Here is a 21,126-nt window from a genome sequence, read left to right as displayed (position 1 = left end):
AGACATATCCCAACTCAAGTGGCTCAGCCCTACCAGTGTCTGCTTCTTGTGGCTCTCTGCATACATTCAGGAATGTGTTTGACCCAATTAGAGACATATCTCCCTAGCCCCACCAGTCAGCTCATAGTAGTGCTTCTGTGGACTCAGTTATAGAGGAGCCTCATCCCTGTGTTTGAGAAGGTTCTTGTTGGGTTTTTGGGGTTTGTTGTTGTTTTGTCTTTTTAAAATTTCTTGTATGAGTGTTTTGCCTACATGTAAGTTCATGTACCATGTACATCCCTGGTGCCCACAGGCCAAAAGAGGGCATCATTTCCTCTGTAATTGGAGTTACTGATCGTTGTCAGCCATCATGTAAATGCTGGGAATTGAACCCAGGTACTCTGGAAGAGCAGTACATGCTCTTAACCTATGCACCATCCTGTAGGCAGAGTTTCTCGTCAGGACTGGCAGCTCCCCAGATAACCACACAGAAACTTATTTAATAAGCTCAGCTGATAGCTTAGGCTTGTTACTAACTAGCTCTTTCTTACAACTTAAAGTAACCCATATTTCTTATCTACACTCTACCACGTGGCAGTACCTTTTTTCAGCAGGCGTATTCATCTCCTGCTTCCTCTGCATCTGACTGGAGACTCTGCCCTTCTTCCCTGTGCCTTTTTTTTTTTTTTTTTTTTTTTTTGCCTGCAAGTCCCACCTAACCTCTACCTGTCTAGTTACTGGCCATTTAGCCCCTTATTAAACCAATGAGAGCTACAAATATTGACAGTGTACAAAAAGATTGTTCCACAGCACCATCCCTTCAACCCCTTGAGTTTTTTTATGAAGGATGAAATCTCTGTAATCTCGGGAACTAGCCCATTTTCTCTAATTCAGCCATTGCATCGCATGCCCTTTTAAACTGTGTTTCTTTTGCTGGGGAGATGGTTCAGTGGATAAAATGCTTATGCCTGGCTCTCATCTCCTGTTTTACATTGCAGTGGCTTCCCTCTTCTGGCTCAACCTCCCCATATGATCTGCTGCCAGATCACACCCAGCACCTTTGGGATTAACTTGTCCTCGGTCTGAGGTCATGTGTCATCTCACTTTTGCTTTCCAAACTCCACTTCTTTGTCACGTGCTATTGTCTCTGCTGGGAGCCCCCTTTTCCCACCCTGTTTAGCCCCTTAGACTTATTTCCACACCTAGAACAGTTTGGTTTTCTTTGTTTTTTTCATCCTGAAGCCTTCTTCACTCTCCCAAGCAGATATTTTTTTCTCTTTTCTAGTCTTCTTAAAAGTCAGTAAAGGGACTGGCAGTGTGGCTCAGTGCAGAGCCTTCACATCTAATGCTCAGCTTCTAGGTTTGATCCCAGCACCATTAAAGGAAAACAAGACCACTGCCAACAACATTATCACAGAGCACTCTGTAAGCTGAGGCAGTGTCTGTCTTGTTCTCTTGGTGGGTCCAGGCCCTCTGTGTGTCGGGGGTGGGAAGGTGGGGAGGAGGGAGAAGGAGGATTCTCTTTGGATCTTAAGGACTTGGCATGAAGGAGGTGCTCAGGTTTTTGACTGAATAAAAATTAGCTTCTTCCAGGAACAGGCTGGTAGAGCAGGTATTTGTTTAACGACCACAAATCTCATTATGTTTTTCCTAAAGGAATTACAGTTGTGTATGATTGTTTCTAAGCTATACCTGTAGGGTTTATATAGAAAGACTTGTCCTGGATAAGGCTTCTTATAGACTTCCTTTTCCATTGTGACAGAACGGCTTGTCTTGGGAACTTTGTGTTCAGGAAGTCACTGGAAGACACTGGGTTTAACTTAGGTGTGCTGTGCACAGGGAATACATGTTTCCTGTAGCAAAAGAGAGCTCCACTCAGCCGCACTGTGCTGTGCAGGCAGAACAAGAGAGCATGGGAGCAGTGGATTTTATACGTGCGGCCTGTATTTCTTGTTGAGTCTTGCTTCCAGGAGAATAAAGGGCCTTCGTGGACATCCGTTTTGTGGTGCTCCTTGGGGTAAGGTGGAGTGGTGGTAAACTAGGCTTGATCATCCTTGTGCTATTCCTGTTTCTTGTTTTATAAAATAACGAACATTGAAGAAACAAACTAGCATTTACTGGGGGGAGGAAATGACAGTGCAAAGGGGGCACTTATTTGGAGGCAGCTCCTCTCAGGAAGCCGTCTTCTCTGTCAAGCTCTGTTGTCTGTGGTGCTGCTTCTGTTGACTCAGCCTGCGCTCCTTTCTGTCCAGTTTGTCACCTTTGCTGTCCTTACCACACCAGCTGGGTGTACTGCAAACACTTTATGAAACATCTTCACTCAAGTCAAGTCCCTACAAGATGTGGGCAAGGCCCTGGGGATTTGATTCCTGCAAGTCCTGGAGAGACCAGAGAGGAATTTTCATTAGATGTTGCTGTGGGTACCACTGCCCACTGCTCCCTTTTTATCATCATCATTCATAAAGTAGTCTCATCTTTATGTTATTGTGGATGGTTGGAGAAAAACTGTCAGGATTTAGTGTGTTACAGCTCTGAAGGGAAAGGTATCCTGGCAGTCATAAGCCAAGGATTACCTACAGTTCGGAAGGAAAAGGTATCCCAACAGAAGTGTTAGAGCTCTGTTCCAGTGAGGACAGTTTTCTTAGCTCCAGGAAAGTTTTCCCTAATCCGAATGTAACAACTCTACTCCAGCAGGGGAGGGTCACAGCACTGCTCCGCTTTGCTGCAGAGAAATGTTACAGCTCCACTCATCTTCCCTGGAGTGTAATACCTTGCTCCAGCAAGGGAGTTTCCCCAGCCAAAGTGTTACAGTTCTGTTCTGCTCCTGCTCAATTCAGTTACAGCTCTGCTTACTTAGGTGAAAGAAAGTCGGTACCACAAACCTCAGTCAAGAGATTTATTGGGAGGAAAGAACCCAAGAGAGTAGCTGCCTTGCCAGGGTGGAAAAAGGCAGCCCCAAACTAAACAGGTACAGGGCTTGTATAGGGTTTCTTAGGGGCGGAGCTTTCCAAGGTGGAGATTTTCAGGGTGGTAATTAGTAGGATTTCAATTCTTGAGCTTGAGACAAGCTCAGAGATTGGTTGGATTTCATGTTCATGGATTGGTTGGTTTTCAATTCCTGAATTGGTTAGGGGCAGGGTGTGTTTCTTTGGCTCTGGTCTTGGGGCCAGGGTTTTCTTTCACTGCCCCTTTTTACCCTACAAGGTAAACTCAGCCCTCAGGAACCCTGGGTTGAGGTGGAACCACCTGGTGTACAGTAGTGTACAATAGTGGGAAGCAAATGACTCGTCTCTGTCTCACTCATAAAATAAATGAATAATGCTGGCCTTGCAAACCTGTGTCCTATTTTTGAAGATTGAATGAGGTGCGTTTGATCTTAAAAAGTACTAAGTGGTCATCAAACAATATGTCTTCTTGGGAAGTACTACTCCTCTATGATTCAGGTTGTCACTGAACCACTGTGTCTGGTTTGTCATAAAAGTGAGAGCAGACCAAGTCGCTCTTTCAAGAGTAAGGGTGCACAGCCCAGACTAACAAGTGAGATGCAGTTGTGACTGTCATGGAGGGTGACTTCTCATGCGTCATAAGAAGTAGAGTTGTTTGGGAAAGTGGTCTCTCTAGCTGGTAGTGTATGTTTCGGAGGTGAAGCAAGGGCAGCGTATGCTGTTTAAGAAGACACTCAGGATGGCTAGAACAGAATGTCATGGATGGCATCTGACCTAAACGAGTGTGGGTTACACAATAGACATTTATTACAATTCTGTAGTGCCTTGAAGTCCAAGGCTGAGTTGCTGAGAGATTCAGTGTGTGTATGTGTTGGAGTGGGGGTCGGGGAGGGGCACCTTTTTACAGGCTTGCAGATGTCTGGCTGTGTCCTCATATGGCAGGGTAAAAGAGAATGCTGACTCTTATCTCTGTCTTTCTTTGTATATGAGGACACCAATGAGGGTGAGACTCTTCTAATCACCTTCATGACCTCACAAAGGCCCATCTCCAAATCCCTTCATGTTAGGGGTTAGGGCTTCAGTACATGAAGGGAGACACACATAAATATCCACCTTAAAACACCACCTATGTCTCTGAAGTTTGAGTTTCCTTATCTTTTAAAATATTTGCAGGCATGGTGATGCACACCTTTGGTCCTAGCACTCTGGAGGCAGAGGCAGGTAGATCTCTGAGAGTTTGGGGCTAATGTAGTCTACATAGTGAGTTCCAGGATAGCCCAGACTATATGGTGAAATCCTGTCTAAAAATAGTCTAAGTTGGGGTATAGTGAGCGTTCTGAAAGTACTGCTACTAGATATATTGTATAGTCAGCAGGTTCCTCCTGGCCATTTCTGGGGTATAGTACATGTTAAGACCCTGACCTCTATATATTTTTGTTTTTCTCAGCCTACAAAATATAAACCCAATGGCTTCATGTCTGCCAGGAGAAAAGAAGTTTCTTGACAGCCTGTATTTTTCTGCATTTAGCAACCAGCTTTTGCACAATAGATTTTTATGTATAACAGCACATCTCTTAACCACAGTAATTAAAATCATCCTGAATAGATGTTGTTACACTTAATTATGGATTCTATGCTCTAGTTGATGTAAGCTTGTTACACATTTAGAACATGGTTGTTTATGGCTGAATATAGATGTTTAAAAGTTGCCATTTTCAGGTTTTTTTTTAAGGTCTATACTGTTATGGTTTTTTACAAATTGTAACAATATTCATTTTAGCATTGCCATCCTCAATCAGTCATGTACTGATTCAGTGTGCCACCTAGCTAATATGTTGCAACAGGCAAAACAGCATGTTGTGAACATGTGTGACTTAGAGAACAGAAAAACTCAGAGTGTGCTAAGTGGCAGTGGAAATTTCTTGGTGAAAGAGATGATATGATGAACTACCTCCAAATGAATTTCATCTCTGTTCTGGTTTTAGAGATAATCGTTGACCAATTGAGAACAAAGATCTGCATTTCCTTTCCCTCTAAGTGAGACAAGGACTCTATTAGACCGTAGACAGACACTCACATGGCAGAGCAGTACGTGAATTAAACGTTCAGCATCATTAGCTATTAAAGAAATGCAAATTATTATATATTGTCATAGCTAAAGTAAACAGTAATGCCACCTTGTGTGAGGTTTGCCAGATGATTTCACCTCCCACTTCCCATTGCTAGTGGGAATGTAAAATGATAGTGTGATCTGGAAAGTAGTAATCTTGACTGTTCCAAAACAGCTAAGCCTGAACTTTGTTTGCAGCTGAAAAGTTGCCTTCAGTTGTACTCCTAGGATTTATCCTAGAATATGAAAATCCACATTCACACAGACCCTGTATGACATATACTTATAACTATGGCTTTATTTGTAATAGCTAGAAACTGCAGTTAACCTGTTCTTCAACAAGTAAATAGTTTTTTTTGGGGGGGGGTTGTTTTTTGTTTTTATTTTTTTAATGGTAAGTCTGTGCCATGAAATACTATGTAGCAGTAAAATGGAATGAGTTATTGATAGACATCTGGATAAGTCTGCAGTAAAATATGAGGGAAAGAGGGCAGTCCTAAAAGGCTACATACTTTATGATGCTGTTTATATGACTTCCTTTCTAAAATGGCAGACATTTCAGAAATAGAGAACATATTAGTGGTTGCTAGGGACTGGGGAGAAGAAGGCACTGGTTATGATACTTTGCTGGTGCATCCCAAGTAGAAGACACTCAGTAGAGGATTTGAATGCAGCCGTATTCTTTCTTAGGTTTTTTTGAGACAGGGTTTCTCTGTATAGCTTTGTGCCTATCCTGGAACTCACTCTGTAGCCCAGGCCGGCTCGAACTCACAGATCCACCTGCCTCTGCCTCCTGAGCACTGGGATTAAAGGCGTGCACAGCCACCACTGCCCACCTGTGTAATTGTTATTTGTGTGTGTGTGTGTGTGTGTGTGTGTGTGTGTGTGTGTAGTTGTTTTGTTTTTTGAAGTATTCTTTCTTAGAACTCTGCAGGTCTACACAGATCTCACAGTAGAAAGACAGTTTGTTAATTCATTTCTTTATTTGGTGTTTTGGAGATAGTTCAGGCTGTCCTTGAACTCCTGATCTAGAAAGGCTAATTTTTAAAAATACAGTGAGCCAGGCCTGGTGGAAATCAGGAGGCAGAAGCAAGTGGATCTCTGTGAATCAAGGCCAGCAGCATCCTCATAGTGAATTCCAGACCAGCCAGGGCTACATAGTGAGACCATTGCAAATGAAACAGAACAAGCGAACAAACAAAAAAGAAGGAAGGAAGGAAAGAAGGAAGGAAGGAAAGAAGGAAGGAAGGAAAGAAGGAAGGAAGGAAGAAAATGCAATGAGATGATCCATGAGTATTCTGATGGAACAGCTTGTTGATTGGTCTTAGCTTATTTACTGATAGTTCATTTGATTTTTCCTTTGTTCATTCAAGAAGTAATTATTGTCAAATATAGTGACACACACCTATATTCCCAGCATTTGAGAGGCTAAAATAGGATTTTATTTGGCCTTGAGTTCTAGGCCAACTTGGGCTACAAAGTGAGACCCTGGAGAGAGATTGGCCAGGTGTGGTGGCACAGCCTTTAGTCCCAGCATTCAGGAGGCAGATCTCTGTGAGCTCAAAAACAGCCTAGTTTACCTCTCAAGTTTCAGGCCAGCCAGAACTACACAATGAAACCTGTCTCAAAAAAAATAAAAATTTAAAAAATTGAGTATTTGATGTATGCTTAACCTGGCCTTGCTATCAAAGCCAAATCAATCATCCTAAAACCAAAACTACCGGTCTGTAATTGTTTCATAATTGTAACATAAAGGACTCCACCTTAGGAGATTATAGTAAGTTTGGCTCCTGGTACATTGCTCAAAGTCAGCTCTTTGGTGTGTGCAGTTTGAAGTCTTGGTTACATAAATAACCCAAGGGAATGATCAGGGTTATATGCCTCAGGCTGCCAAGCAGCCAGACCCTGGATATAGTCATCTCTGTGTAGACTGTTGAGCGGAATCTGTGCTACCTTAGGTAGGCACTGCTGGTCTCTGGAGAGTAGGGTGAGTTACGTGCAGGCAGGAACTGGCAGGTCCTCTTCATTTTCTCAAGAGATCAGCACTTTGTCCCTGTTCTACCTAGGACTTACCTGACAACACAGAATGTCTCTCTAGAACTTTGCAGAGATGGAACTTTGAGCTTAGGGTAACTCCAGAGCTGATTTAGAGAGACCACTGTGCGCACGATTAATAGCTTGGACTCTCTTCTAAAGTCTGAAAAATATTGACTTCTGGATTAGCCTAGAACTGGAGGGTTTCTCTGATCCTACATCAAGGGGACGGACTTTCCATGGATTTGGCTTTGACATAATATTAAAGTGTCTGCTGAGTGATGCACTCAACCACTGGGATGAGATCTGACAGCCTAAGGACTAAAGGGTTTGTTTCTATGTGGATTGGGTTTCCCAGTGGAAGAATGGGGGTGAGGGGTAAAGCCAGGCTTAGGTACACCCCCCCCCCCCCCCCCCCCCCCCCCGCTTCAAATTGCAGAGCTCTGGTGATCATGATTTGAGTAGTGAGTTGAGGTTGAGGAACAAATTGATCATGATTTGAGTAGTGAGTTGAGGTTGAGGAACAAATTAAAAACCCTCTTTGTGCTCTGAATATTGTGGGACATAAGTGTTGTATTGAGGTACTGAAGGGATATCCCTAAAAAAGTAATGTTAGCGTGTGTTAGTCCTGGGGCAGCTCACTGTAGTTTGTTTGACGCAGCATGTATCTGAACCATAACATCTCAACTGTCAATTGCATCCCTTGTTTTCTGTGAGAAGAAAAGACCCCTGGGCCTTTTTCTGCTTGGCTGTTGTGGTCAGAGTGGATGCGGTAGGTTCCAAACCACCTGGGCAGGGATACAGGTGTGGCAGTCGGGGTTCTTTAGTTGGTTCTCTACAGGTCCTGAGCTGTTGGTGGAGGGAGATGGAGTTAGTGGACTCCATGATGACAAGTTGGCCCCACCCTTGGGGTGTAAAAGGAAATGGAACTTCCGCAGCCTCAGGCCCCACCTAGAGGCAGCCTCCCAGTCTGAGATGTCTGTCCTTTTGTAGAGATGTGTGAACACAGCAGCAGCCGCTGGAGAGGAATGGGCTCTGAATAGCAAACAAGAGTATATGTTTAATCAAAACTTTTTTTTTTGGTCATTGTTACTAGTTGACAGACTCAATGCTGACATCATATTTGTTTTCTTACAGTCTCAAACCATGAATTATGTGGGCCAGCTGGCTGGGCAGGTGCTCGTCACTGTAAAGGAACTCTACAAGGGCATTAACCAAGCCACGTTGTCTGGGTGCATCGATGTAGTCGTGGTGCGACAGCAGGATGGCACCTATCAGTGCTCACCTTTTCATGTGCGCTTTGGGAAGCTGGGAGTCCTGAGATCCAAGGAGAAAGTGGTAAGTGCAGTGGAGAGCCTGCTTTAAGGTGGGAAAGGGGTGTCAGTGCACAAGGCATCAGGGTCATCCCCCCCCCCCTTACTTTTTTTTTTTTTTTTAAACGGAAATGCTATTGAAAGCACTGGTAAGGAACCCTTGCTTTTGAAGTAGCTTCTAAATTCAGAAGATTCTATTACAGGAAGTTTCTCCAAATGAAAAAGAAACTGAAATTGTGAAGATAATCCTACATGTTGAAACTCAGAACAAAACTGAAGATGTGACAAACAAGGAAGTTGGGCTTATTTCAAAAAATAAATTTTCCTTTGCTTAAGACAGCACTTTAAAATAGTGTGGGGCCAGCCAGATGACTTGGTGAGTTAAAGCTTTTGCCACCAATCCTGATGACCCAAGTTTAACCCCTGAGACTCACATGGCTGGAACAAGAGAGCATATTGGAAAGTTATTCTCTGACCCCTACACGTACCCTGTGGTGCACATGCACACTTTAAAATCTTAATAAAAAGTCTGTCTAAAAATAAAATATACACGCAAGAGAGCTATATGCTCAAGTCAATATAATATTTGCATAGATGCACAAAGCCATGGGTTCAGTCACTGTCACTGCGTAAGTCAGACATGCTGGCCAGTGCCTATAATCTAAGCACTGAGGACAGAAAGGCAGAAGGAACAGGCCAGGATCATCCTCAGTTCAGCCACAAAGCAAATTCGAGGTCAGCTTGGTTGGTTGGTTGGTAGGTAGGTAGATAGATGATAGATAGATAGATAGATAGATAGATAGATAGATAGATAGATAGATAGATAGATAGGATAATACTATTATTGATTATGAGTAGGTAGACTAAGCTCATGTTATCAGGTGTAGATTATATTTGTTTAAAAGAAATTAATTCCCCAATTGAATGTGGTTTTCCTCTTTTGCTTTTATTGGGGGGAGTGTTTTTGGGTTTTTTGTTTTGTTTTGTTTTGTTTTTTAATATCCTTTTTCTCCCTTGGGTATTGGGCAGTAGGGAGGTTTTTGAAGTTTTAAAACCAAGTTAATTGTATAATTCTGTAGAGCGTGTAGTTGGCAACTTTTCACGACTACATTATCTACCTGGATAATCCCAGACACTCTTACTAAGTTTTTGGAGCCCTGTGAGAACACTGCCCCCACTTCCTGGCACAGGTGGAAATGTGTGTCAGAGACCAACATGTATAAATTAAGAGTGATGAGTTTTTAGTTGATATTTTTTTTGGTACACATTTCCCTCTTTTTAAATTTAGGTTTTTTTTAAAGTGAAAGAAAATGGGTTTCTCAAACTAAACTTTTTCCCCACCAGGGAGTATGATGGAATCATTTTCCACTAGATTTTACAGACTAGCCCTGCTTGATCACCTTTAGAAAGCAAAAGCAGCTACAGTTCTACTTCCTGATTTGGCAGCTCCCACTCTAGGCAGCATTGTTCAGCCATGGTTGCTTTGGTATTTGTTTTCTTTGTAGTTCTTTTGTTTTGTTTTTCCAGGACTGGATTTCTCTGTGTAGCTCTGGTTTTCTTGAACTTGCTCTGTAGACCAAACTGACCTTGAACTCACAGAAATCACCTGCCTCTGCTTTCCAAATGCTGAGATTAAAGTCTGGGATTAACCGCTGGCTTCTTTGTATTTTTTGTAGTGACACTATTATTAGTACTCTCAGATTGGAACTGTTTTGGGGGGACTCGAACCATTTATGCCCTGAATTTTCTCATTAGGTGTCCTAGGATCTGTTTGTAAAATTTCTGTGGGGGTCTTCCCAGCAAGTCCTCCCTAGTCACACTCAACCCCACCATACCCTGGAACCAGGTTTCTAATTGATAGGTTGCCTCAGTCTTTTGGCCTTTGAGAGCAGAACTGCAGCAGATGTATGTAAGCACTTGTCCTTGATAGGTGATAAGGGACTGATAGGGGGCCTTCCCTGCGTGCTTTGTAATCGGGGATTGGATTTCTTTACCAGGCCACAGTTAATTCCATTAACTGTTAACTATGAAATACCTAGTCAAAGTTAAATACCTTGTCAAAACTCCAGTACTTTTAGGAGCATAATACACAGGCACAAGAAAAGAAAAAATATCTTCTTTCCTGTTCCTTTATATCCCAGAATCTCAGGGGGTACATTAGGGAAGAAGGCTCACTAGTGTGTATGTACATACACACACACACATGCACATGTGTGGTGATATTTTGTTTGTACTGTAACAAATAAAGCTTGCCTGAGGATCAGAGGGTGGAGCTAGCCATTAGCTAACCTGGAGGTCTGGAGGTCTGTATAGACAACAGAGAGGAAGTGATAAGGCTGGGAGGAGACAGCAGCTCGGCCCTTTTCAGTCTGAGAAGTCCTGGAGGTAAGAGGTGACGTGGGCTGTTCTTCTCTGATCTTTCAGCATTTACCCCCATATCTGACTCCAGGTTTTTGTTATTAAGACCAATTAGAATTTGTGCTACACAAATGTAAATGTGGCCATTTCCTCTAAAAGATAAAGGGAATGTGTTTGTGTAGGATAATTAGTGTATTATTAACTGTATACTTAATTTTTTTGATTGGTTATTATTAGCATATGATAAATTACATATACGTAAAGAATACATGACAAGTTTTAATATATATTTTTACCATGCAAACTCTCTACAACCAGGATGAGAAACATTTTTGTTGGGGAATATTATTTTAAGGTATGTTACTTTTGTTTATGTTGCATTTGTTTAACTCAGTGAAGCTGTGTTACTTTGCCTGTCTAAAACACCTGATGGTCTAATAAAGAGCCAAATGGCCAAAAGCAAGGCAGGAGAGAGGATAAGCAGGGCTGGCAGACAGAATATCTGGGAGGAGGAAGAAAGAGATCTAAGAGCAAGAGGAGGAGGAAGACACTAGGGGCCACCCAACCATCAGTGAAGTAAGAAGTAAAAAAAGGTATACAGAAATAGAGAAAGATGTAAAAGCCCAGAGGCAAAAGACAGAATAATTTAAGAAAAATTGGTTAGAAACAAGCCAAGCTAAGGCTGGGCATTTATAATTAATAAGTGGTGGCACACGCCTTTAATCCCAGCACTTGGAAGGCAGAGGCAAATAGATCTCTGCAAGTTTGAGGCCAGCCGGGTCTACAGAGTGAGGCTTCCAAAGCTACACAAAAAAACCCTGTCTCAAACCCTCCCCCTCAAAAAAAAAGCCCTCCATGTGTTTGATTTATTTGGGAGCTGGGTGTGCCCCCCCCCAAGAGCAAAAACAAACAACAATACATTCTGTTGTCCTGTCACCTTAGTCTCTTCTAGTCCCTGATAGTTCCCATGTTTTTGTTTCTTACAGTATTTTATTACCTTGTTTGTTTGAAACAGTCTCACTATGTGGTCCAAGTTGGCCAGGAGCTCTGTATATAGTCCAGGCTACCTTAAAATTTACTATCTTCCTTCTTCATTCTCCTGGTGCTGGGATTATGGACCTGTGTCATTCTAGTCAGCTTTCATTTATTTGTTTGGCTTTTGAGATGGGTCTTACTTTGCATCCCTGGCTGTCCTGAAACTTGCTGTGTAGACCAGGCTAGCCTCAAATCCACAGAGATCATCTGCCTCTGCCTCCCAAGTGCCATTGATTATTTTAAACTTTTTTTTTTCATTAATTTTTGACTTCCAGGCAAGTTACAAATATAATTAATTCAGAAAAACTTCTCTTAGGTGGGTAAGAATGGTCAGTAGTGACAATGATTGTCATTCAAGTGTGATGGCCTAAGTTCAGTCCCTGGAACCTGATGGCAGAAAAGAATCAACTCCAGAAAGTTGTTCTTAAACCTCCACATGAACACTGTGGCCTCTGCCCTCCTCCCAGTATTCAGAAATTAAAAAGAAAAATTAAGAACTAAAAATTAAAAGTTTCTTTTGCCCAATTTCTCCTACTTTATGTTAGCATTTTTTGTGTCCATTGTACTTTTGCCCAAACCAGAAATTTATACTTGCATACACTGTCAACCAGAGACATTCTCCAGATTTCGTCAGTTTTCCTAGGACTGTCTGATTTCTGTTCCAGTATCCTTTCTACTGTTATTTTGCATGGCATTTCGTTAATGCTCCTCAGTCCTTCCCTGACTGTCTGGTAAGGAACACAGCAATATAGGAATTATTGTCTAGGTTGTCCCTCAGTTTGAGTTTGCCATTTGGTCCTTTGAAATAAGAATACAGAACGATGCTCACTCTTGCTAAAGGGTGCCATCATCTGTACTGCACATCTTATTACTGTTGATACTAACTTTGAATCCCTTGCTGTCTGCTAGGGTTTCTCCACCATGGATCCACTTGTAGGAGAATGTTTGATTTTTCTCCTCACTAGGCTTACTATGCAAATATTCCTGTTTCCCATATTGTTGCCCATAAATTTTACCTTACACTGATAAAATTCAAAGAATTATTAATATGTGTATCTGAGATTTATCTTCACCGTTCTTATTCCAATTCTTTTTTTTTATAATTTATTTATTTTATTTACCTTGGTGTACCTTAGGACTGAAGTTACAGACAGTTGTGAGCTGCCATGTGGGTGCTGGGAATTGAAGCTGGGTCCTCTGGAAGAACAGTCAGTACTCTTAACCACTGAGCCATCTCTCCAGCCCCCCTTATTCCAGTTCTTTTTTTTTTTTTTTTTTTTTTTTTTTTTTTGGTTTTTCGAGACAGGGTTTCTCTGTGTAGCCTTGGCTGTCCTGGAACTTGCTCTGTAGACCAGGCTGGTGTTGTATAATATTAGTTGAAGATGTGTTATATTTGTTTAATGATACAAAGATGTGTTACATTCTTTTATGTTGTATTTGTTTAACTCTGTGAAGCTGTGTTACTTTGCCTGTCTAAAACACCTGATGGTCTAATAAAGCGCTGAATGGCTATTAGCAAGGCAGGAGAAAGGATAGGAGGGGCTGGCATGCAGAGAGAATAGATAGAGGGAGAAAAAGAGAAGGAGGGGCATCGAGAAAAGGAGAAGCAGAGGAGGACATCAGGAGACAGCAAGCCACGGAGTAAGAAGTAAGAAAGGTATATAGAAATAGACAAAGGTAAAAGCCCAGAGGCAAAAGGTAGATGGGATAATTAATTAAGAGAAGCTGGCTAGAAACAAGCCAAGCTAAAGCTGGGCATTCATAAGAAAGAATAAGTTTCCATGTGATTATTTGGGAACTGGATGCCAGCCCCCCACCCCACCCCAAAGAGAAAAGAATTTTAAAAAATTAACTATAGGCTGGCCTCAAACTCACAGAAATCTATCTACCTCTGCCTCCTGAGTTCTGGGATTAAAGACATGTACCACCATTGCCTGGCTAATTCATGACTTCTTTTTTCATTGTTGGTGTGTGTGTGTGTGTGTGTGTGTGTGTGTGTGTGTGTGTGTGTGTGTGTGTGTGTGCGCGTGCGCGTGCGTGTGCGCGTGTGTGCGCGTGCGTGTGTGCGCGTGTGTGCGCGCGCGTGTGTGTGTGTGTGTGTGTGTGTGTGTGTGTAGCAGGAATCTTAAAGAGTCTTATTAATAAAATCAAACCTGGAGCCAAGTATTGGGGTGAACACTGGAAGATCAGAGAGACAGAACAAGCCACAGCTAACCTCACCTGGCCAACTTCTCAGCTGATCTTGTTTCCTCAGACTGGAAGCCTCTGTGTCCTCATATCTGAATGGCTCTCAGCTGAACTGTGCTGCTCAAAACCTAAAAGCTTAACCAGCCAAATACTTCTAGTGTCTGGTCCTCACGCCTTATATACCTTTCTGCTTTCTATCACCACTCCCTGGGATTAAAGGCTCACTTTCTGGTATTAAAGGCGTGTGTCACCATGCCTGGCCATTTCCAATGTGGCCTTGAACTCAAAGAGATCCAGAGGGATTTCTACCTCTGTAGTACTAGGATTAAAGGTGTGAGTGCCACCATTTTCTAGCCTTTGTATCTAGTGGCTGTTCTGTCTCTGACCCCAGATAAGTTTATTAGGGTGCACAATATTTTGGGGAACACAATACCACTGTGTGTGTGTGTGTGTGTGTGTGTGTGTGTGTGTTCTGAAATACATTAAGTGTATCCCACTTAGTCTGTGTAATGTTATTTGTATGTATGTTTTCAGGACAGATCATGATAAGCAATTGGTTTACTCTTGCCTGGAGAAGACTTTCTCACACTCAGCATTCTGTAGTTACCTGTAGTTATATGTGTAAGGTTGAAGCCTCTTGGTCTCCCCACACCCATTCACATTAGCATGTGTATTGTTGTTGTCTTTGTTCAGCTCGTGTTAAGTAGCCACATGTTGGTGAGGCTCTATAGGGGTCTCCTCTAACCTCTCCAGAAAACACAAACAGCAGACTCCCTGGTCCTCCTGTCTCTTACAGTCTTTCTGCCCCTCTTCTGCAACGTTCCCTGCGTGCAGGACTGTGGTGTGTACATTGACACTGGACTCCACAGCTCTGCATTTGGGGGGCTGTGGTTTTCTGTAGTGGTCTCCATCTGTGGCAAGAAGTTTCCTTGCTGAGGGATGTGGACTAGCTTACCAGGTGAGACCTTAGGAAAGCCAAAGTTTCTTACAATGCTATCAGTTCTTTCTTTTTTTCTGTATTTTCATATCTTGGCCAATAATCTCCTCCTTGAATTGTTCATTTTATAAGATGTTACATGAGGTCTTGAGGAATGGTCAGTCAGTAAAGTGCTTGCTGTACAAGCATGTGGACCCAAGCTTGGTTCTCCAGAACTCACGGGAGTGCTGGGAATGGTAGCATGTGCTTGTTGGTCTCAGCTCTGGGGAGACCAACAAGCAGATCCTAGGGCTTTCTGCCCAGCCAGCCTACCCTAATCAGACAAGCCCCAGGTCCCAGTGAGAGGCCCTGTCTCAAAAAAAGGTGAACAATGCCTAAGGATTCACAACCTGAGGTTGATCTCTGACCTCCATGGAAGCACACATACACAAAGATATACATACATATACACATATATACAGAAGTTAGATATCTATAGCCACATGCCCCTCAGGCTTTGCTCTGTGGCTGAATGGAATAACAAAATACAGTGTCAGTCACCAGCAGACTCGCAGAAGAGCAGTGATTGCTCACTGGTCCTGACAGCATCTGGTGTTGCATGGTGACCTGGGATAAAAATAATAGGGAATTGACTCACAGCTCAACGCTAGGGTTACTGAAACATTTGAATGTTTGAATTCTGTGAGACAAGTCCTGCCCATGCTATAACTTGGGAAGCACAGAAATGTTTGTTAACAATATTTCTCCCGTTTCGCAGTATTTGGCAAGTTAAGCTGGTGGGCATGGTGGCTCACACCTGTAACCACGGCACTTGAAAAATCTCAGACAGAATGCTGTGAGGTCAAGATCAGGGTAGGCTACATAGCAGGACCCTGTCCTCCAAAAAGAAAAAGAAAAGAAAATCGAGAGATTAAGCAGTAAACTTTTAAAATGCTGTGAAAACATTTTCTTTCAATCCCTGACTACCTGTCTCTCCCAGTACCCAAGTTTCTTTCTTTTGGGGATGGGCTCTAGGGCTAGTAATAGTATTTCTCTAGGCTATATCTCTAGAAACCCAGTGCCCAGTTTGCCTTGTGAGCCAAGAATTTAGGTTTAGGTTAGCCTAAATGAAAGAGACTTTGTGCTTAATTATGTTGTTTCCTCCCTAGATTGATATAGAAATCAATGGCAGTGCAGTGGATCTTCATATGAAATTGGGTGATAATGGAGAAGCCTTCTTTGTAGAGGAGACTGAAGAAGAATATGTAAGTTCTCAAAGGTCACAGACCCTTTGCACTTCGTGTCAGGCTTCTAGAACATGTCTAAAACAACTGGTCAGCAATTTCCATGATTGTGTGGATGGTTATTATTCACTAAACATGCTTTTATTGCATGTTGAACCAAACTTCCAAACAAAAAGGGCTCACACCAGCTTTCAGGGTTTGGAGAATATCATCTAGTACCAAAGGGCTTTCCTGCTTCGTGTCCATTAAAGCTTATGGCTTGACTTGAATTTATTCAGTTCTACCTCGAGGCATATCTCTTAGGCTATGTGTGGGTATGTACATATGTGACCTTTAAATTTGGAAGACATGTTTACAGGGCCAGAGAGATGGCTCAGCAGGTAAAGACACATTCCATATAGGCCTGACAACCTCAATTTGGTATCTGGAGCCATATAAAGATGGAAGGAGAGAACTTCTCCACAAAGTTGTCCTGATGCCACACTGTTGCCATGCTGCACACAACACCCCCACACACTAATAATAAAGTTTTTTAAATAATTCTTTTGTTTGGTTAGGAATATTATACCCATGACCTTAAGAGACACTGAATTATGATTTCAAGACAGTTAAATTAATTGGCCTATGTCTTCTTATATATTAGTGTACATGTGGCTTCTTCTATAAGACAGCACAATCTGTACAAGTCCCATGTCCTTTTGCACTCACTCCCAGGTATACTCTTCTTGATATAGTCACTATGGCTCTTTTTAAAAAAAATCTGTAGAAGCATCACTGTGTCTTTTTCCTTAAGAAATTAAATATTACAGCAAAAATAAGCTTCAAATTATCAGGATACAGAGGCTTTTGGAGTTTGAAGGTGAATGACTATTGTGATATTGTGAATTCACAAAGAAAAAATGACAACAAAAATAAACAATAGCAAAGCAAGATTATTTTGATTTTTTTTTTTTTTTTTTTTTTTTTTTTTAAGCTTGGGAAAGAGCACCAGTGTAGGCAGCTTATAAAAGAACCGTATCCATTTGTTTTCCTGAACATCTTCCTGGTGTTTATTACCTCATTTGCATTTACATGACCTAAACAAAATTTCACCTCATCAGAAACAAAGGCAAAGAGCAGAGTAAAACATAATATATATTAGCTGGCACAAACAAAGTATTTTTGATGTGTTTCTGAAAATCAAGTGTAAACCCTATCACTGATTATCGTTACATAAACCAGTGATGGGGGTTCTTGACAGTGCTTTGCCTGGTTACAGGTACTGCCGACAATTGTAAAGCCGGCTTTAGCAAGGGCAGCCTGAATATCAAGCTTGCAACACTTTTTCTGTTTCATGTACGACTAAATTGATCAGATTTTTTGCACTATTGTAAATTCTAGGATAGCCAGAGCTATGTACTAAGGCCCTCTTTCAAATAAACAAAAATAATAATACAATAAAAAAGTCCTAATTCATCCAACAAATATTAGAATTACTATTCTATGACACATACTATGAATAAAATAATAATAAAATAAAGACCTGCCTTTAAAGGGGATTAAAAGTTAACAAAACCCCATTAGGGGCTATTTAGTTTTGTTTTATCTGACTTTTTCGCTCATCATCAACGTTCCTTTCAGTCAGCAGTTCTGAAACAACCCCTCTTGTTAACCGCTGCACAGTGTCCATGGTGTGGATTTGCCTGGTGTATCGAACCATTGTCTTATTGGTGGACATCTCAATTATGTTTCTATTGCTGTGATCAAGACCATGAATTTATTTCACCCTACTGCTTACTTCATTAAGGGCAGTTGGAGCAGGAACCTGGTGGCAGAAACTAAAGCCGAGGCGATGGAGAATCGCTGCTTACTAGCTTGTTCCTCCTGGCTTGCTCTCCTGTACAGCCCAGGACCACCTGCCTACAACAGCAGGCCCTCCCACGTGAATCATTAATCAAGAAAATGCCCCCACTGACTGTGGTGATACATTGCTTGTACACTTAATAAATTTGCCTGGAGATCAGAGGACAGGACAAGCCACTAGATTAAACATAGATGCCAGGCAGTGGTATCACACACCTTTAATCCTAGCACTCCAGAGGAAGAGATCCATCTGGATTTCTGTTAGTTTAAGGCCATGCTGGGCTACAGGAGATTAATCCAGTCTAAAAGAGAGACAGAGCCAGGCAGTGGTGGCACACACCTTTAATCCTAGCACTTCAGAGGAAGAGATCCATCTGGATTTCTGTTAGTTTAAGGCCATGCTGGGCTACAGGAGATTAATCCAGTCTAAAAGAGAAACAGAGCCAGGCAGTGGTGGCACACACACCTTTAATCCCAGCACTGGGAAGGTTAGACAGGAAGTGATACAGCTGGACAGAGAAAGGAATATAAGGCGGGAGGAGACAGGAACTGGCTCTTTCAGGCTGAGGAGTTGGTGAGGTGAGAGGTGGTAGCTGTGGCTCGCTCTGCGTCTCTAATCTTTCAGCTTTTACCCTGATACCTGGCTTCAGGTTTTTATTATAAGACCATTTAGGATTTGTGCAACAACAGACTTGTCTAAAGGGCAATCTGATGGAGGCAGTTCCTCAGCTGAAATTCCCTTTTCCCAGATACATCAGGTTTGTGCCGAGTTGACAAAAACCAACCAGCAAAGTAGACATCCGGGTGTTTTCTGCCTCACCTCAAATACTTCTGTAATAAAGCAAGAAGACACTACCAAAAACCAAAACAGCTTTGAAGACAAGTACAGGACAACTTGATATGTAACAAAACCACTAAAAGAAACCTCTAGAAATCAGGGCACATCAGCCTCACCTGGGTGACTTCTGGGTGACTTAGGGTCATTCAGACAGTATAGTGACAGCTGTATGTTAGTGATGAGCCTGGTAAACAAAACTTCCAGCTTTGGAATGTTTACCAAATCCGAATTTTAAAATTTTAGTGGGTACCAGTTATGGAAACTCACATGTTTTCTGAACCATTGTGTAAAAATTTGACCATTTTAAATTATGAAGTTAATTTATGCATGTCTGTCTACCTCTCCTTCCTCCTGATTGAAACAAATGGTCAAGAAGTTCACTAGATTTGATTTATTCAGTATTAAGTTGGAAAGTTTAATTATTCTAAATATTGGGCCGCTTCTTCTTCTTCTTTTGAATTCCTGAAAAGATATTTGGAATGAAATTCATTGATTTCATTCATTGTAAGGTGCTGCCTCTGTCATAACCACTTTCCACTTGGCTGTCAATCCTGCCTGTGCTGGCTTCACTCACCTGCCCTGCTGCCCTGTCAGGTGTGACCTTGGCCTTGGCCTCTGTTTCACCATGTTCTTGCCAGTGTGTCAGTCCCTGTAATACTTAGCATGCGGCTGCCACTTTGATAGCTCTTAGTACAGAATTTCATCAACTCAGATTTTTTTATTATTGTTGTTTTTGGTTTTTTGAGACAAAGTTTCTCTGTGTAGCCCTGGCTGTCCTGGAACTCACTCTGTAGACCAGACTGGCCTCAAACTCATAGAGGCCTGCCTCTGCCTCCTGAGTGCTGGGATTAAAGGCGTGTGCCACTGCCACCTGACTGATCGGCTCAGAATTTAATTGCAGCTTTTACGTGTTCTGTGCTGAGCTGACACAGTTCTTGCAAAGGTACTCAGTTACATACTGAAATGAACTAACGCTTATTTGAGTCTAGCAAGGTGACTTTCTTACCTTTGGGGACTAAGCCTTCCTACCCCTGTGAGAACTTGTATACTTGAGAAATTAATTATGGTTTTGATAGCTGTCTGGTGTGTGTGGTTAACTTTTCTTTTGTTCTTTAAGGAAAAACTACCTGCTTATCTTGCCACCTCACCCATTCCTACTGAAGACCAGTTCTTTAAAGATATTGACACCCCTTTGGTGAAATCAAGTGGAGATGAAAGACCATCTCAGAGCTCCGACATTCCTCACGCCTTGGAGACGGAGACAGTTTTCACTCCGAGTTCTGTGAAAAAGAAGAAACGGAGGAGGAAGAAGTGCAAACAGGACAGCAGGAAGGAGGAGCCGGCGGCTTCTCCTGCGGTGGAGGACGTGTGCGATGTGGCGGCGAGCTCGGATGACGAGAAGGGGACCCAGACGGCACGGTAAGGTCCAGAGGGAACGGGCTTCTGCGGCGCCTCCCTGCCCCTGTGCCCAGTAGAGCTCCAAGGAGCTAGTGGGTCTGATCTCCGCACCCAGCTGGTATGAAATCCAGTGGAAGGAGCACCACCCCACCCCTTACTGCTGGACCCTTGGGTGTGCTGCCGGGGGCTCTTTGCAGCAGTCTGGACGAAGTGTGGGAAACAAATGGTCAGCTCTTACCAAGTGGTTCACTTGGAGTGGGCACATTCAAGTGGGAACATCATATTCCAGTTGTGTAGCTTTCCAGCCCTGGGATCTTTCCCCCTCCCGCTTCCTCTCCACCTTCCCTGCCCCTTCCTTCTCCCTCCCCTCCCCTCCCCATCTCCTTCCCCTCACTCTCCCCTCACTCTCCCGTCTTCTCTACCTTCCTCTCCCCTTCCTTCATTGCCTGCCCCCTCCCTCCCCCCTTCTCTCCCCCCCTTCCCTTTCCTTCCCTTCCTACCCCATTCTCTTCCTTATCCCCCTTCCTTCCTCCCATAGGGTCTCGCTGCAGAGCACAGATTGACCTCAAACTCATAATCCTCCTGCTTCCAGTTCCTGAGTACTGGGATTGGTATATATCAGTACACCTGCACCCCTCCCTACTCGGTCTTGTATTTGGTATCAGACCTTTTTTTCCTGAGAAACTGAGAGTTTTGTTTTATTTGAGATTATGATAAAAAAAAATCCCCTAGTGAGTTTCAGTTTTTTAAGTGAGAGTTTTTGATTACCACTTATAAACCAGTTAGTAGAAATACTCAAAACCGGCCAGGCAGTGGTGGTACATGCCTTTAATCCCAGCACTCGGGAGACAGAGCTAGGCAATCTCTTGTGAGTTCGAGACCAGTCTGGTCTACAGAGCGAGATTCCAGGACAGGCCCAAAACTACA

General features: G+C 42.6%; 1 protein-coding gene across 3 annotated transcripts in view; it reads left to right on the top strand.

Moving 5' to 3' along the window:
- The window catches only part of Lpin2 (lipin 2), an 81,049-nt gene that overhangs the window by 36,287 nt on the left and 23,636 nt on the right, over positions 1-21,126 (top strand). For all 3 annotated transcript variants that reach the window (XM_052750099.1, XM_052750097.1, XM_052750098.1), the window contains 3 exons: positions 8,206-8,406; positions 16,047-16,142; positions 19,919-20,220. In XM_052750099.1, coding sequence (XP_052606059.1) covers positions 8,215-8,406; positions 16,047-16,142; positions 19,919-20,220 — 590 coding nt within the window. In that variant the 5' untranslated portion in view covers positions 8,206-8,214. The remainder of the gene's footprint in view (positions 1-8,205; positions 8,407-16,046; positions 16,143-19,918; positions 20,221-21,126) is intronic.

This window comes from Peromyscus californicus, unplaced genomic scaffold (assembly GCF_007827085.1).
Source record: "Peromyscus californicus insignis strain IS unplaced genomic scaffold, ASM782708v3 Scaffold_21__1_contigs__length_65335640, whole genome shotgun sequence".
In the NCBI taxonomy this organism is placed as follows: Eukaryota; Metazoa; Chordata; class Mammalia; order Rodentia; family Cricetidae; genus Peromyscus; species Peromyscus californicus.
This window is presented reverse-complemented; position numbering and strand designations above follow the sequence as displayed.